The sequence below is a fragment of the Ciconia boyciana genome, chromosome 3, assembly GCF_034638445.1.
Source record: "Ciconia boyciana chromosome 3, ASM3463844v1, whole genome shotgun sequence".
NCBI classification, from domain to species: domain Eukaryota; kingdom Metazoa; phylum Chordata; class Aves; order Ciconiiformes; family Ciconiidae; genus Ciconia; species Ciconia boyciana.
The window spans coordinates 52,238,613-52,253,810 of NC_132936.1; the positions used below are offsets into that span (position 1 = coordinate 52,238,613).

The 15,198-nt window shown below is 36.5% G+C and overlaps 1 protein-coding gene across 6 annotated transcripts in view; it reads left to right on the forward strand.

Annotated features, from left to right (window-relative positions):
- Positions 1-14,295, forward strand: part of FIG4 (FIG4 phosphoinositide 5-phosphatase) — a 73,852-nt gene extending 59,557 nt beyond the window's left edge. For 3 of the 6 annotated variants that reach the window (XM_072855644.1, XM_072855648.1, XM_072855649.1), the window contains 3 exons: positions 10,606-10,779; positions 11,591-11,672; positions 13,878-14,295. In XM_072855644.1, coding sequence (XP_072711745.1) covers positions 10,606-10,779; positions 11,591-11,672; positions 13,878-13,904 — 283 coding nt within the window. In that variant the 3' untranslated portion in view covers positions 13,905-14,295. The other 3 variants (XM_072855645.1, XM_072855646.1, XM_072855647.1) reach the window with 3 other exon arrangements.
- The last annotated feature ends 903 nt before the right edge of the window (positions 14,296-15,198 follow it).

A 15,198-nucleotide genomic window follows, 5' to 3' on the forward strand; every position in this document is an offset into this window, starting at 1 on the left:
CTGGTGAGTGGCCAGGTGCTGGAGAGAGTAAGGTAAAGTGGGAATTGATTCCTGCTTTGTTTTGTACGCTCGATGTCCATCTGTGTCACTGAAGTCAGAGGATCTATACTAGCTTTAATCAGTATGCAGAGTTTTTTAACTGAAGAAAAGAGCATCTTGAATCTTGCATAGATGTTATTTTAACAGTTAGTCTGCTACATTTTCCTCAGAAGTATCTCCTTGGGTTTTTTTGGTTGTCTGCTCTTTGTTACATACTGGTTCTGTGCATTTGTCAGTGATACTTTGAGCTGATGAGGCAATTTTTTTAATCAGTTCGTTTGTTACAGTAGGTACATTTTGCCTCTTGTTCCAAACAGGTAAGTAGTTGATGGTAGGTTGTAAGGGAAGATCAAGTTCCAAGTGCTTTTTATCAGTGAAACGCTTGAATACTTTCCCAAAAGATTAGTATGGGAGCCATATTCGACAAAACCAATTGTGGTGGGATGGTAGGAGGATTGCTCTCCAGGGATATCTGCCATGTGGAATAACTTCTCTGTATTCTGTTGTGACTAGAATAACTTTCCGTTACTATGAAAAATAACTCTAACATTAAAATTACAATATGCGCACGTTTAATTTATACTGAAATAAGGAATTTAACTGTTTGTGATTATGGATTCATTATTGCTGTACAAGAATGGCCTCTAGTGATAGGCCAGATCATTTGAATCTTTTCTTAGTACTAGTATAAAAAAGGATCATGATGTTATCCAAATATACTATTATTGAAGCAAGTCTTGGAATTTAGATGATCAACTCCTAACTTCCTAGTTGACATCTTCCTGTACTATAGGCAGCTTAAAGTTTCACCAAGGCAGGTTTTTGTTTACTTTTGTCTCTGGGATACATGATCTCTTACCCAACAGCATGTCCACTCCACAGAACTGCAGACCTTTACTGCAATCCATTGATTTACAGAAGCCTCAGCTTTGTTTCCTGCACTGGCTCTACTCCATTCCCTCTATGCTAATGAAGTGAGGGAGCCTTGAACATAGCACTTACCCAAGTAGAGATAGAGACTGGGGGTGTCTCAGTGGTGCTGAGGGAGCAGAATAACATGAAACGGATTTAATATTGTGTATGAGACAATACTGCCTAATATCAGTGCTTAGTTGTTTGGTATTATATACATTTAAAGTGATGATGCCACTGTGCATGGTTCAGCATTAATAAGCTTACACTTTGTAGGTGAATGTGCCTGTAGCTTTATAATAAAATATATCTGATGGGTATTAAAATAGTAAGTTAGGTTGGCAAACTGTAAAACTGTTTTTAAAAATGAAGGAATAATGCTGAATGTTTTGAAGGGAAATGGTTAAGAAAATATTTCATAATAATAGGAATATTTTTGCTATGAACAAAGGTGATTCCTTTTGTGTAATTGCAGAAGCTCCCAGCATGTTTGACAGTGTAGGAGATAATAATTCCTTTCTTGCCCCCTTAGAGTAAATTATTCTCCATGCTATGCTGCTGTAAAATGAACGCATTAAAGAGAGTCTATACCTATAATTCTGGTGGGTTTTGGGTAGTCAGATGTTCATTTTTCCCCTTTCCCAGTGTAATATCCATGTGTTTCCGAATAGCAGAAGTGTAAAAGTCATAGAGCACACAAATCTGTGCCTCCTGTCACTCCTCCTCTTGAAGTCATGTAGATCGTCTTTCTCTGCCAGTTCTACCAAACATACTCTTCTGTGCAGATCTAAGAGGAAACAGGGTATCTTATAGTTGGTAATTTTTTTTTCTGAAAGTTTATCTTTATACAGCTTAAATTTTTTCTTCAGCTTTTGTTCTGCAACTTTTAAAAAATGTTTAAATACTCTTTGGACACTGACAGGTTGTTCTTTCAGAAAAGTCATAAATGTAGCCATTCTTTGAAGGCATATTGTTCAATTCTGAAACAAGGAAGTTTTCTCTTACTGAGTTTGAATTGCTGCTCTGAATCAGGAATTTCCTTGGAGAATACTAACTTTTTATAGATAAAATAGCATGAACATACTATATTCAAGTTTAGGTCAAGAGAGAGGGTTTTCAGTAATAGCAGCTGAGTCACATCTTGCACTTGTTGGACTGTATATTTCATTGTTTCTCAAGGAGCACTTTAAGAAATTGAAAAATTATGGTAACTTGTATTAATTTCATGTTAGATGCATTTTAAATTGAAAAAAATCTGGCAAATTTGATTCTCCAGTATTTCCTTCTAGATACAAATGCAATTAAATCCCAGTCCTTTTCATAGTAAAATTAAGTACTCAATCTAAAACTTTTTTTCATCAGCAGTGAGATATAATTTAGGCTTAAGTTAGTTGCTGTCATTTCCACACTTTTCAAGAAAACATTTTTTTAATACCCCTTTTTGATCTTAACAAAAAAAAAAAAAAAAACCAAAACAAACCAAAAACACCACACACAAACCAAAACACCTCACAACCTTGAACCTTGTGGCCATTTTTATCAAATGCATAAAGCCAATACAAAAATAAATATTTCTTATTTTTACAATTTCACTTCAGTGATATTTATGAACTCAAATATACGTTGTAGAAATACTGAAGAGAAGCTTCTGGCTTAAATTTAGAAACTGTTAAGTATAGATTAGAAGCAAAGAATGGGTACTTGAACAGGGACTACAGTGATGCAGTGAAACAATTCTGAAGAGGAGTGGAGACTGTGGAAGGATATTTAAGTTCCTCTTTTTGTTCACAGACATTCCATGAAGGAAAAAAGAGTAGAATTTTATAGCTAAACAGAGCTGGACTACTTTTAGCACAATCTATTATCATGTATGTGAAGAGAGACTTTGAGTACTGTAGTATAATTACTGTTGGCTGATGCAGTGCACCTGTTCCTAGTTCCCTAGTACTCATTGCGGTGTGGTATAAATAACACTGTCGAAAAATATAGTCTCAGTCACTTTCCAAATGTACTTCTTACATCTAGGAGTACGAGAAATTTGATTCCCTCCCGAACAGGGAATTGAGTGTTTTGATTCACTGCAGCACTTCTGGAGAAGAGTGCTGTGCCTGTGCCCATTGTGGCCTGTGCAATATCCCAACAATGCTTGTGCACCAACTTTAATTCATCCATAGGTATTTATTCTCCTGTTCGGTTTTGTGGGGCACTGATGATGCTCAAGCAGGAGAACAGTTTAGTGAGTGATATCTGCCGCATGGTCCAGGGCTATGTTCTCCCTAAATATTTGAAAAACATACCCTGTCTTCAGAGATGTATCATATAGTCCATGTTTTCAAAAGTTCCCTTGGTATTAAATGTGTAATCTTTTTTTTTTTTTTAAATCAAGACTACCTAGATTCTGCTTGTCCATGTTGTGATGGTTTATAAAATGCTCTACTGAAGTTTGACAGGTGAAATGGTTTGGTATTATGGTTTAAGTCACAGCATGACTGGATTTGATGGGAGAAGTTAACAAAATAGCTGAGTCAGTTCTAACAGCTCATTGCCACCAAAAGGGGGAGGTCCTGCTCTTTCCCTCCTTCCTTATCACATACTTTTTCAGTTACTTGTGCAAGCTTTGCTACTTGTTACAGTGCTCCATAAATCAGTTCAGCTCATCAGTCTGCAGCAAACTAATTCAGCAAAAAAGCAAATATTTTCCTGGTAGGTTAGTGAGATTATTTAGACCAGTGAAGGTCCCAGTTATCACCAGGGCCAGCACAGAAGAGACAGAGCCACAGGGTCAAACGCAGCAGAACTTTCTTATGTGGTTGGTGGCTGTTTGTTATATTGGCTCAGTCACCTTGCGTAGCACCCTTTTGGCAGATCAGGGAGCAGAGCATGAGCTTTTTCCAGGGAACGTGGGAAAATGATTTGAACTCCTTGTGATTCAGATCCCCATGTATGTAGGAAGAATTACCTTTTTGCCATTCATGTGTTATGTCAATACTGAGCTCTGAGCTTTTGGGATGAAAAAGCTCACATGCCTAGCATTTTTGGTAGCGTTGTCAACTTAGATGCTCAATATTATTTTAACAATAAAACTGTTATCATTTGTCTGCCTTATACTGATATAGATCATATTTTTCATTTATTTAAGTCTGTTTCAAATTAAAAAAAAATACATGTTTAATACCTGAATGTTCACACTTGATCTCTGGGTTCTCCATATTTCCTCCCTATCTACCCTGAATCCTGAATAAAAATCTACATATCAAATCTCATACCATCCATTGATGTTAAAAAAAGCCTGCAACAGTAGCATGCATACCTTCAGAACGATACGTGAATTGATGAAATTTAGCCATTGTTTTTCAAAACACAAAGGCTTTTTTTAACCTGAAAAAAATACTTTGACCTATAAAGCAATAGTTGAGAACAATTCTGACTTGACAGGGACCTTGTTGTCACTGCAACACACAAATTTAGTTTGTCTGTCTCTGCTGTCCACCTGGTTTAGCATTTCTGTATGTCATGTATTAAAAGGATAATGCAGTAGTCTCACAAGACTAGAAGAAAACATTTTGAGTTTTATAACTGGTCTTAGATTCTTTTTTTTTAATGTGTCAAAATACATTCTGTTCTGTTATTAAATTTGCCTTTTTCCAAATTTTAAATAAAGAACTATTGTATCTTTTACTACAGTGATCACTGTTAAAATGCTTCAGAACTTCTGTGGCTTGAAACTTCGTTTTTTAATTTTATTTTGCAGTTAGTGGGCTGGTGTTTCTCACTTTTGCCTATGAAGTCTCATTTTGATCCTAATGTCAGCAGCATTGAAATCATATCCTCTAAAAATGTGACCGTAACAAATTCCTGTGAAATATGACAGTAAATCTAGTTATTTCTACACTGTATATTATGGTTTTGTTGAATTTGGGATTTTGTAGTATTAACAGTCTCTAGCAAAAAAAACCAGAAAGTACTAAACTATATGCCACCTTAGCTCATCTACTTTTAGACTTTTTAATGAAAATTCTCAGGACCCTTCTGCAACCTGTCCCTCTGTCTTCTCTGTGAAGTGATACATTTCTGTTCATCAATTTAAGAGAACCATCTTCCTCAAGTAATCCTATGTGAAAAAGTAAGCCTAAGCTTTTCCTTTCCAAAAATAAACACAATATTCCTCTTTCTTTTTTCTTTGGTCACTTCTTTTGATACTTGTCTTGTTTTGCCCTGTACTACCCCTAGGTTCCTTTGTGTGTTTGATCTTTAAATTTTGAATCAGTTTGTGGTCAGCGTAAATAATTCCTATTTAAAAGATTTATCTTTCCTCTGAGATCACATTTCTGTATCAGATGTTCTGACCTTCTCTCATATTCCTCTGTCTGCACTGTAGAGAAGCTGCTTCTAATTTGGATTGTAAAATGCTCATTTAGATGTATACCTGTGTAAAGGGAGTGTCTTCTTTCTCTAACTTTTGAAACTGTACATTCCGTTGGAGTTTCAGGGGATTGTTGTGGAACCTGGATGCAGTCCAGGTTTTGCTGCTGGTCAGTTCTGTAAGATACCAGTTGTAGTATTATTGGACAGAGACAGTTTCCTGTTTTTCAGTCCTCTCCACTCACAAAGAATGTGATTGAAACTTTGTTGTATGGAGGTGTTGGTGTCTAAGGAAGGAAAATTCTGTTGAAGGCTCTTTCAAGAGCACAGCAAGCAATTTAAAGGGATACCATTTATGGTGGGGGGGAACAAACAAAAACTCTGGATTTGCCAGAATTTTGTAGGTCAGATATATTTGCTTAGGATTCAAACAAGGCAACAGAGTGCATTTTGTCTCCTTCTTTAGATATACTTTAGAGACTTGAGGAGAACTAATCAATGTTGAAACAAATGTGGTGGCTTTCTGGTGACTGCTGTATTTCTGAGAGCTAAGCACATCACCATGCACTTTTCCTTCAAAGGACAGAACATCTTTGTTGTAACTGAAGATTTTAGATGTATCTTCTTTTACTGCAGAGAGAATGCTACTCATGGTGAAACCATGACACCATGAAACCTGTTCACAAGTGGGATGAAGATAACTGTACTTTGCATGCCAAGGGTGCTGTCCTTCATGACGTGGTGTTTATGTTCCTATCTATAATTTTCACTGGGAGGCCATAGAGCTACAGGTCTCTAGGGAGATCAGATAGCCAAGTCATAAATAATGTGCTCTCCTTCATGACTCTATTGTAAGATATTAAACTTATTAAGCAGATTAGATTTTTACACGAATAGTGTTAGAGAAATGACTTTAAATGACTGGATAATACAAGCATTCTACAAATAGTTACAGCTTAATACAGGGTTTTTAATCAAAATTGGTATGCATGAACAGGCAGTTCTTTCACTATATTTTTATCACATTGAAGCAAGTAGGTGGAAAATTGAGATTTAGTTACTAAATGCTCAAAATGAAATACACTTTGCTGTCCAGTTTCCATTGTGCCTAAGGAAATGACTCTTGACTCATTAGTGCTTCAGAAATGTCATGTCTTTAGAAACAAATTCCATAAACAGAGAAGGCATCAAATTGGTGTTATGGCTTTGTTTTGTTTTTTTACTTAATTGTTCACTTGCTAGTGGACTAGACAGGCCAGCAACATTTGAGTAAGTGACATTTTTTGGTGTTAGATGGTGATATTGGTAAGTTAGTACAGTGTGCTAGTGTCAAATACCATTGCTAGAGTCTCAGCTTGAATGCTTTAAACTAGATAAATAAGTATCTGCAGAAGCTGCAGGTGCTTTGAAAAGCTATTTACTTTTAAAGCATCTAGATATAAATTTAGATAGACTAATGTTCAGTACCAGTTCTGAAAACACCCCCCCTTAATGTTTTATAATAAACTAGAAGAATATGATAGTGATAATGAGAAGAAACTATCACTCTGGGGAAAAAATAGAAAGAAAAGGTTAAGTGTAATAGAATTTCCATAATAGTATTCATACAGTTTACCAACAAAAACTGAAATAAAACACTGATTTGGTGAGAGCGTAATAGCAGAGGTTGGACTCTTCAGAAGAGTTTCAACTCTTTTGAAATAAGAGTTTTGTGTTGTTTAAAAAAAGCATAAAAATGGTAAGCATAGTGGAAATTTTATCCTAATCATACAGGCAGGTAACTTGCTTACATTTTTAGTATTTGTTTACATTCACTGTAGCGCCACAGATTTCTGAGACTAGGAAGCCTAAACAGGAATTTTAATACAATCTAAAATAAGGAAAATGAAAAATAAATTCTATGCAGTAAGGCTTTGCTTTTTGCAAACTCTTTAGCTTTACTTTTTTCTCTAATTCTAGAATGGCCCAATGTTTCTATGACATAACCTAGCAAACTCTGTCTACATCCTGGTAAAATGTAAATTGGTTTTAAGTATGCAGCTAAACTCTGTGGGTGACCAGTAATTTTATTGTCTCAAATTCAATAGTATACCTAATATAAGTAATTCTATCATTGCAGTCAAAGTATAATCAACTGAATTTATTGCTATGTAAAATGGAAAAACACAAATTTAAATAACGAAATTGAAAAATATGACTTTAATATGGAAATATTTTATATACCATATTCCAGTTGCAGTGGAATATTAGGCATACTATATTACATAACACACTGCAGTCATTTTATTAGACTAACAAACCGTCACATGATGAAACATCCAAAATCCAACATATTTTAATAAAATAAAAGGCTACAAAATAAGGGAGCAAGTTTTTTGGCAGTTTTAATAGCGATCCTGGTTTAGAAACAGTGTCAAACATTAGTTTATGCTCTTAATGCAATTAGAATATTAGTGCATTTCATTTATAGATGGGCTCTGCCATCGTTTGAGTGTTGCAGTTCTTCAAAGGCATTGTTCCTTGTTTTTTCAAACAAGGAGATTATACACACAAAAATAACTTCTTGTCTCTTGAAGAGCACCTAGATAGTGAGTCATGACTGTGGCTTCTGTGGAACATGGCAACGATGATAATATCTATGAATCTTCATTGTATTTGGGCTGGTCAATGTTCGCTTTTGGAAATAGTGAGCTGTGACAGTAAGTTGCTGCTGTAGTTTCTTGCCTGAGAAGTTTTGAGCCCAAAAGTATGTGCATATGCTCATACAATATTTAACAATAGCATTCTGACTGTTTTTCAGCTACTGGCACTGGCTACTATTCCAATATGCTATTATGTAAAGTATTTAGAAAATTTGTCTTCAGTAGCTAAAATAGTACATGACAGATTAAAAGCTAGTTTAAAAAAATCTCAGGTATTAAACACAGTTTTGGTCCTCACTGCATTATAAAAGAGGATGGAGAAGACCTTGGAACTCAGCATAAATGGCAAGGTTACAAGGTTGATCAGAAAATAACTAGTGTATGAGGAGAGGTGAAGTACACTTGGTTGTATGATAGTGATGTGGAGGAGGCAAACGGAGAATGACTTCACCATTTCTCCCAATGTAAGAATTATGAGCAACCAAGGCCCGTGATAACAAATGAAAGGAATGTCACATCAAACATAAGTAATGGAACTTATTCCCACAGCATTCTATAAGTGTCAAATACTAGAAAAAACAGTGAAAACCTATGGAAACTACTTTTCATGAAACAGTAGCCTAGTTTCAAATTTTTCCTTAGGTGGATCCTAAATCCTGGTTGCTCAAATATGGGAGGATATACTGGAGAAAGCATTGTTAAGTACCTGTTCTGTTTTAATAATCTGTCCTCAAAAATAGCTGCTAGCTACTCCGTGAGACAGGCTAATTGGGCCCGTGAAATTTTGGTTCAACCTAGAAGGAAAGATCTGATTTAGACAAGTGTTCAGTGTATGTGGTGGTAGGAAAGTGAGTCTGTAGAATTGAAATCTGTGTTGTATGGAATACTTGTGCAGCTTTGTTTATATAGAGTATTTATAAAGCAGCAGTATTTTAGTAGCTAGCTAGAAAGTAAATTAGCTTTTCCAGCTGAAATAGGAGCTAAAAACATGAAACTGATGATTTAGAGAATTCTTTAAAACGTATGTCATTTTTTTCATAACTCAGAAATAATTTATTTCTCCTGTTTAGCATTTAAAGGTGCATTGCATCCACTGTTCTAGATAATCATAGTTCTGTCAGATCGTTTTTCCTTGGGGTTTGTTTCAAGCTTTGATTTCCTCTAAATCTCAGACAGTATTGATAGAGGGAGAAGTTAATGCATAGGTTACCTTCAGATGGCAATGTGTTAGTCATTGAATGTTCTGTTGTGGAATCCAAACTGATCTGCTGTCACACAGGTTAAACATCTATAGTGTTCAACTCTGGGAGTATTTTATAAATAAATTACTAAAATATTGCTGGGAAATGTACATTTTATGTTTATGAATACAGCTTTCACAATAGCTACAGTGCTTTAAAATGAAAGTGATTTACTACACAATACTTTTACTGTTTATTAATTTATTATGTATTGAATATAAATAGTTTTGTTGCTATCTTGCAGTTGATTGTGGAGAACACATTACTACTGAAGTGTTTGGCTTAGAACCGTAGAATATTATAAATTGGAAGGGACCCTGGGAGTCATCTGATCCAGTCCCCTCTTCAGAGTAGGACCAAATTAGATAAGGTTGCTCAGGGCCCTGTACTCTTCTTGCATTTTGATTATCCTTAAGGAGGGAGGTTCCACAGCTTCTCTGGGCAACCCATTCCAATGTTCAACCACCCTCACAGTGGAAAAAAGTTCCCTTGTATCTAATCAGAATGTCCCATGTTGCAATTTGTATTCCCTTTTTGAAATTTGTCTTTTAATCACTCACTCCACAAAGAGCCTGGCTTTACACTATCTATACCCTCCCATTAGGCAGTTGCTGACAGCAATAAGGTCCCCCTTAGCTTCTCTTCTCTGGGCTGGAAAAACCCAGCGCTTGCAGCCTCTCTTTGTATGCCATGTGCTCCAGCTCTCTAATCATCTTGGTGACCTTTGCTGGATTCATCCAAGTGTTTCATTGCCTGTCTTGTACTGGAGAGCCCAAGAGTGGGCACAGTTCTCCAAATGTGGTAGCTCAAGCCGTGAATAGAGGGAAACAATCGCTTTACTTGACCTGTTGGCTATGCAGTTTTCAAGACTTGCAGTTAAAAGACCGGTTTCTACCTTACGAGTGAGTCTGATTTACAACAGTGCTTAGAAAAGGTCTGACATACTCAGGTTCTTGTAAACTTTCAAACTACATGTTTTTCTCATAAATCTTTTCTATTTGTTGGTTCAGAGTATAATCACTTGCTTGTTATAATTGCTACTAAGTGGATAGCTCAATAAAGTTTTCCTGTTATCTGCTATAATGCATGGCACAGATCTGTTTCAGCTTGGGTACTTACTGACTGTCACAGATCTGAGGAAGGATGAAGAAATGAGGACAGAGTGGAGGGAAGTGAGAAAGTATTCTGTAATGTGAATGGTGACAACTTACCTAATTACCCTACTTGGAAAGTTGTGTCTTATCAGGTCTGCAGTAGTGATAAAAATCTAGGTAGATGAATTATTTAGCGGGAAGTTGCCCTTTCATTGACTCTCATATTTATTTCAAGGAAAAGAAACACTCTTCTCTCTCTGTGGAAAACTTTTACCTAAAGTTCCAAATATTCTGTGTGTTTGTTTTTTTTTCCAGAATACCCATCTCCTCCTTTTCTCAAGACAATATTTACGAAGTCCAGCCTCCAAGAGTTGATAGGAAATCAATAGAGATTTTTCATGCGCACATTCAGGCTGGAAGAGGAAACATGCAGCCACTGGGAAAAGATGACTTCCTCATGTACAGAGAGTACATTAGAAACAGATACATGTAAATACAAGCCAGATTCTCCTGCCAAGTCTACTGTACTAATAGGTCATAAACATAATTTTAGAAAGGAAACCTAGTTTGGTATTTTGCAGTAATAAATTTATTATCTAACTTTTCTATTTATTATGCTTTACTATTATACATTTACAGTATTGTGCTTTACAGGAAAAAGTGATTTAATATCTGCTCTTCAGCTGAAAGAGAAAGTGTATCTTAAGAGACTAAGTGAATAATCAGAGCACCTACAATCACTGAAGAGTATGTAGCAATTTATGGCAAAGAAAATAGTGCATCATTAGGTTTTATATTAATTTCTTACATTGTTATGTTTGCTAGTAAAGTTGAAGTGATTTGTACATAAGAATCAGAAGATAATACTTTTCTTCCTCTTTGTTCCATGATGGCAAACAATCTTTTTTTACAACAGAATGTTTTCTGGTATTTCTTGAGATTTTTATCAAACTGAGTGCTAAAATGACTGCTTGTAATTTACTGCTTTCTTAAGCAAAAGTAAAAAATGTGTGGCTTATTTCAAAATCAAAATTTGCATCTAGACTAACAAACTTTGTAACCCTAATTTGTGTCAAAACTAATCTCACTGGTGCTAGTAGCTACAGAATCTGTGCCACGTGCAGGGTGAAAATGGCTTGTGACTAATTATCATGGGTTTCTAGTAGGAATCTGAGGTGAACCACTTACTGACTGCATCTGCAAATGAAGGAATGCTCTCCACTTTACTGGGTTTAGACTCTTAGAGGGTGGAAAACTATCCTGTTGTTTTTCTGTATGACAGGCGTTATCCTTTTTGCAGCATACTCTTTCCATCCCCGTATTTGTGCTCCTGCAAGATGCTTTCAGGTTCAAGCCCACAGCTTCCCAAGAAATCAGTATCGGTAAGTGAGGTATAGAGGCTGGATCAACTGGGATGGTCATGTAAGAGGGAGCAGTAGCTGGGTTAGGCAAGACTGAACATCATGCCCAGTGCTAGGTAGGAAGTGGAGAGGCAGCAGCTACCTGCAATAGGTTGTTTAATTTGGGCTTGTGATTAAAACATTTCTCAAATTAAAAAAAAAAACGGACCCCCCCCCCCCATTATTTGCAATTACAAGCTAAAATTCCCAACAGTGCTTTCTAGTCCTTTGCCTTGCAGAATACTGATGGTGTCAGAAGCATCCTTGACAAATCATGTTATTCCATAAGCTTGTACAGACCATATTTCAGGATTTTCTGGAATAACCAAATAACTCTTTTAGGGCTGTCAGACAACTGCACGTACTAGATGTAGAGAACATGTTTGTGTTCATAGTAAATTGCTTGCAGGCAGCTACCCCAGATTCTTGGCTGCATGCTGCAAACATATTCTGAATATGTTTGCATATTTTATGCAGTAAGTTGCACTTTCATCAGTAGTTCAATGAAAGAAAAGATGCAGTGGATAAAGGGGAAAGACAGAAGTTTCTTGTGATACAAGTCTGCGTGTTTCAGGGAGTGACTTGTATGCAGTCAGTGAGAGAACATGGTACCTCAAGCTACCAAAAAATGTTGGTGTCCATTCTCTTTTGTTAATTGACTAATACTGTTTTGAGATAAATTAATGTATTTTAGGAGAGGTGAGAATGAAATGTCACTTTAGATAATACTTCATTGCAACTGTCAACGTTTTTTTTTTCTCTGGGGAAAAAAAACTGTACTGAATTCTGTTGTCTAATATGAAAAATAATTTTAAGGAAATAAATGCTTGCTTTGGAAAAATGTAGAGCTGGAGTCACTATCTTAATGAGGCAAATGCATGCATCACAATCCTTATACTTCTGTTGTTCATAGATACTGGTAATTCATAAATGTTGCTCTTGAAAGTGTACCACAACCACAGATAAGGCAAATTATGATGCTTTCTTTTTCAACTTCTAATGTTGCTGCAAAATACAGGAACTGTAATAATTTTACAGCTCTAAGAGAAAATATGTTCACACTTCAGCAATTCAGACACTTCTCAGGAAAAGAGGATTAAACGGGTTTGTTTTTACAAAGTTTTCAGAGATGAATGACATCTCAGTCCATTCTCTGTAATACAATGCCAGGCTTTTCAGTGTGTCTCTAAATGTGTGCCATGACAGTCCTGTCATGGCATCCCCTTGAATCTTTTAGCATGTATAACTGTTGCTTGTTTCTCCTAGCTGCTTATAGGGCTTTAAGCCATGTGCAGTACTTCATATGCTTGGGTATTAATATTGAGGTGATAGCTTGTATGATCTACCATCAGTGTAGCAGCTTAGCAGCTGCTAAGAATACTTCAGGGTGCTAAAGTCAACTGTTTACTAGGTTTGTTTAAAAAAAAAAATAACGCACAAGCCAAGACTCCAGCTTAACACTGCCCAAACGATAAACTTTCAACAGTCTGAGTAGATCTGCTGCCTAATGTATGTAAAGGGTTAATTTAAAAAGAAAATACGCTCATCACTCATATAACAAGTTCAATTGTACAAAGGACTCCAGAGATTTGCATCTACCTACTTTATTCTGTTCTTGTGATAATAAGGTTCAGTTGTCAACCATGTTAGAACTTCTGAATAGATGCATGTAATTCTCTTTCAGGAGCTGAGGAAAAAGTGTGTAAAATAAGTATAAAGACAAAAAGAATGGGCTGCGTTGGCTCTGAAGACTAGCACGGTGCTCTTTTTGACTCTAAAGTGCTAATGATCATCTTTAACATTAAACTATATGGACAAATAAAATATTTATCAGAAATGTGTTGGTTTTCCTCCAAAATGTATTTAATTTGTTTCAGTGTGTTTGAAGGTTACATTGAAATACAATACTAAAATGTACACCTGGAGAATAATGACTTGGGGTTCTTTTCTTGTGGATTCAGGAGGCACAGACATCGGATTAGGGCTCTGTCATTTCTGAGCCAGTGGTTCTTTGATGCCAGTCCAACAGCTTAAGCCCTGTTCTATGATTCTCTTCAGATTGATACTTGTGCCCTTAGGAGCAGTTATTCCCCAGCACTTTCATTGGTCGTTTCCCCTCCTTGTGAGTTTTGCTTCCACTTGCAAAGCCCACTGACTTTTTGTTCTCTCACTCTCATTCCTTTCCAGAGAGACTCAGATGTGACCCTGAAATAGGATCCTTTTAATGTGCACACAGCTGCAGCTACCAGAGGGGAGAAAGTGACAGAGCCGTATGTAGTTCTGGGATGACATTTGTGGTAGCTCTTTGTTTTGGTGTTGAGTTTTTGAGATTTTTGCACAGGATGCCAGGAAGGTTCTGCTGGCTTTCACAGACTCAGGCCAGCCTTCACTTGTGTAAACTCCAAAGCATGCGACCTGTCAAATAGTCATGTTTTACAGTAAGAGGAAATACCAGCTTCACTCGAGAGATCATTTCATTCTCCATAGGAGTTTCAGCCTACCAGTACTCCTTGAATAATTACACATACAAGGTCAGTTCACTGAGGATAAAACAGTGCATATGCCATACTTTAATAATTGCATGAGTGTTGAGTTATGTATAAAGTATTGTTCCATTTGCTGGCATAGATTGAATCAGATTGATCACCTGGAGCCTGATACGGAAAAAATACAACGTGCTTGGCTCCCAAATGCCTCCCTGTCTTCTGTATATTTAGAAAACCTAATTAAAGTTGTCACTTTTGGTGGTGATTTAAAAGTAACATGGAAGTAGTGCAATACATTACAAAATATCAATGAAAAAAAAAATACATTGAAATTGCAACCCTGGTGAATATTGATAATCAGCAATTCCCTACTGGAGTTCCTAAATCTATATGCTACAAGGAAAATGCTTACAGCTGCTAATCTGTCCACTAGAATCAAGTAAAAAGAGTACTGAGAAAAGGCATGAAAGACAATGTTTAAGATTACTCTATATTTCTGGAGGAGCAATACATGCTTTTTGCCATATCTGACACAAAGTTTGACTATAATATTTAAATTCCATTCTTTTGAATATATTCATCTGTGAAGAATAAAGAGATAGTGTAATAAAGGTAGGAGAGGCAAGCAGCATGTAACGAACCATCTTTGATGGTCCATTTGCATTTTCCCGTTCTAGGTGTAGCTGTGCTGCTGGCGCTAAAGCCTGGTGTGGTTTTCAGGCATTACAATAGCCGCAGAGTATGCATTTGTGGTCGTCTTCCCAGTTTTAGCACACAGCAGGTACAAGATGGTGTGCACACTGCAACCTCCCAATCCTCTCAAAAACTGTACGCCTTGAGAGCGCCTTGGTATTTTGTATTCCTTGACAGCTCAGGTACTTTTTTTTTTGGTAAGGGTTATCTCTCGTTATCCTATTTCCCTTCTTTGTTTTCTGATTTTTTTTGTAGTTTGTTTGATTTCCTTTCCCCTTTCTTCTTCACCACCGATGGTTCAGAGTCCTTTCTCTTACCCAGAGCTGTGC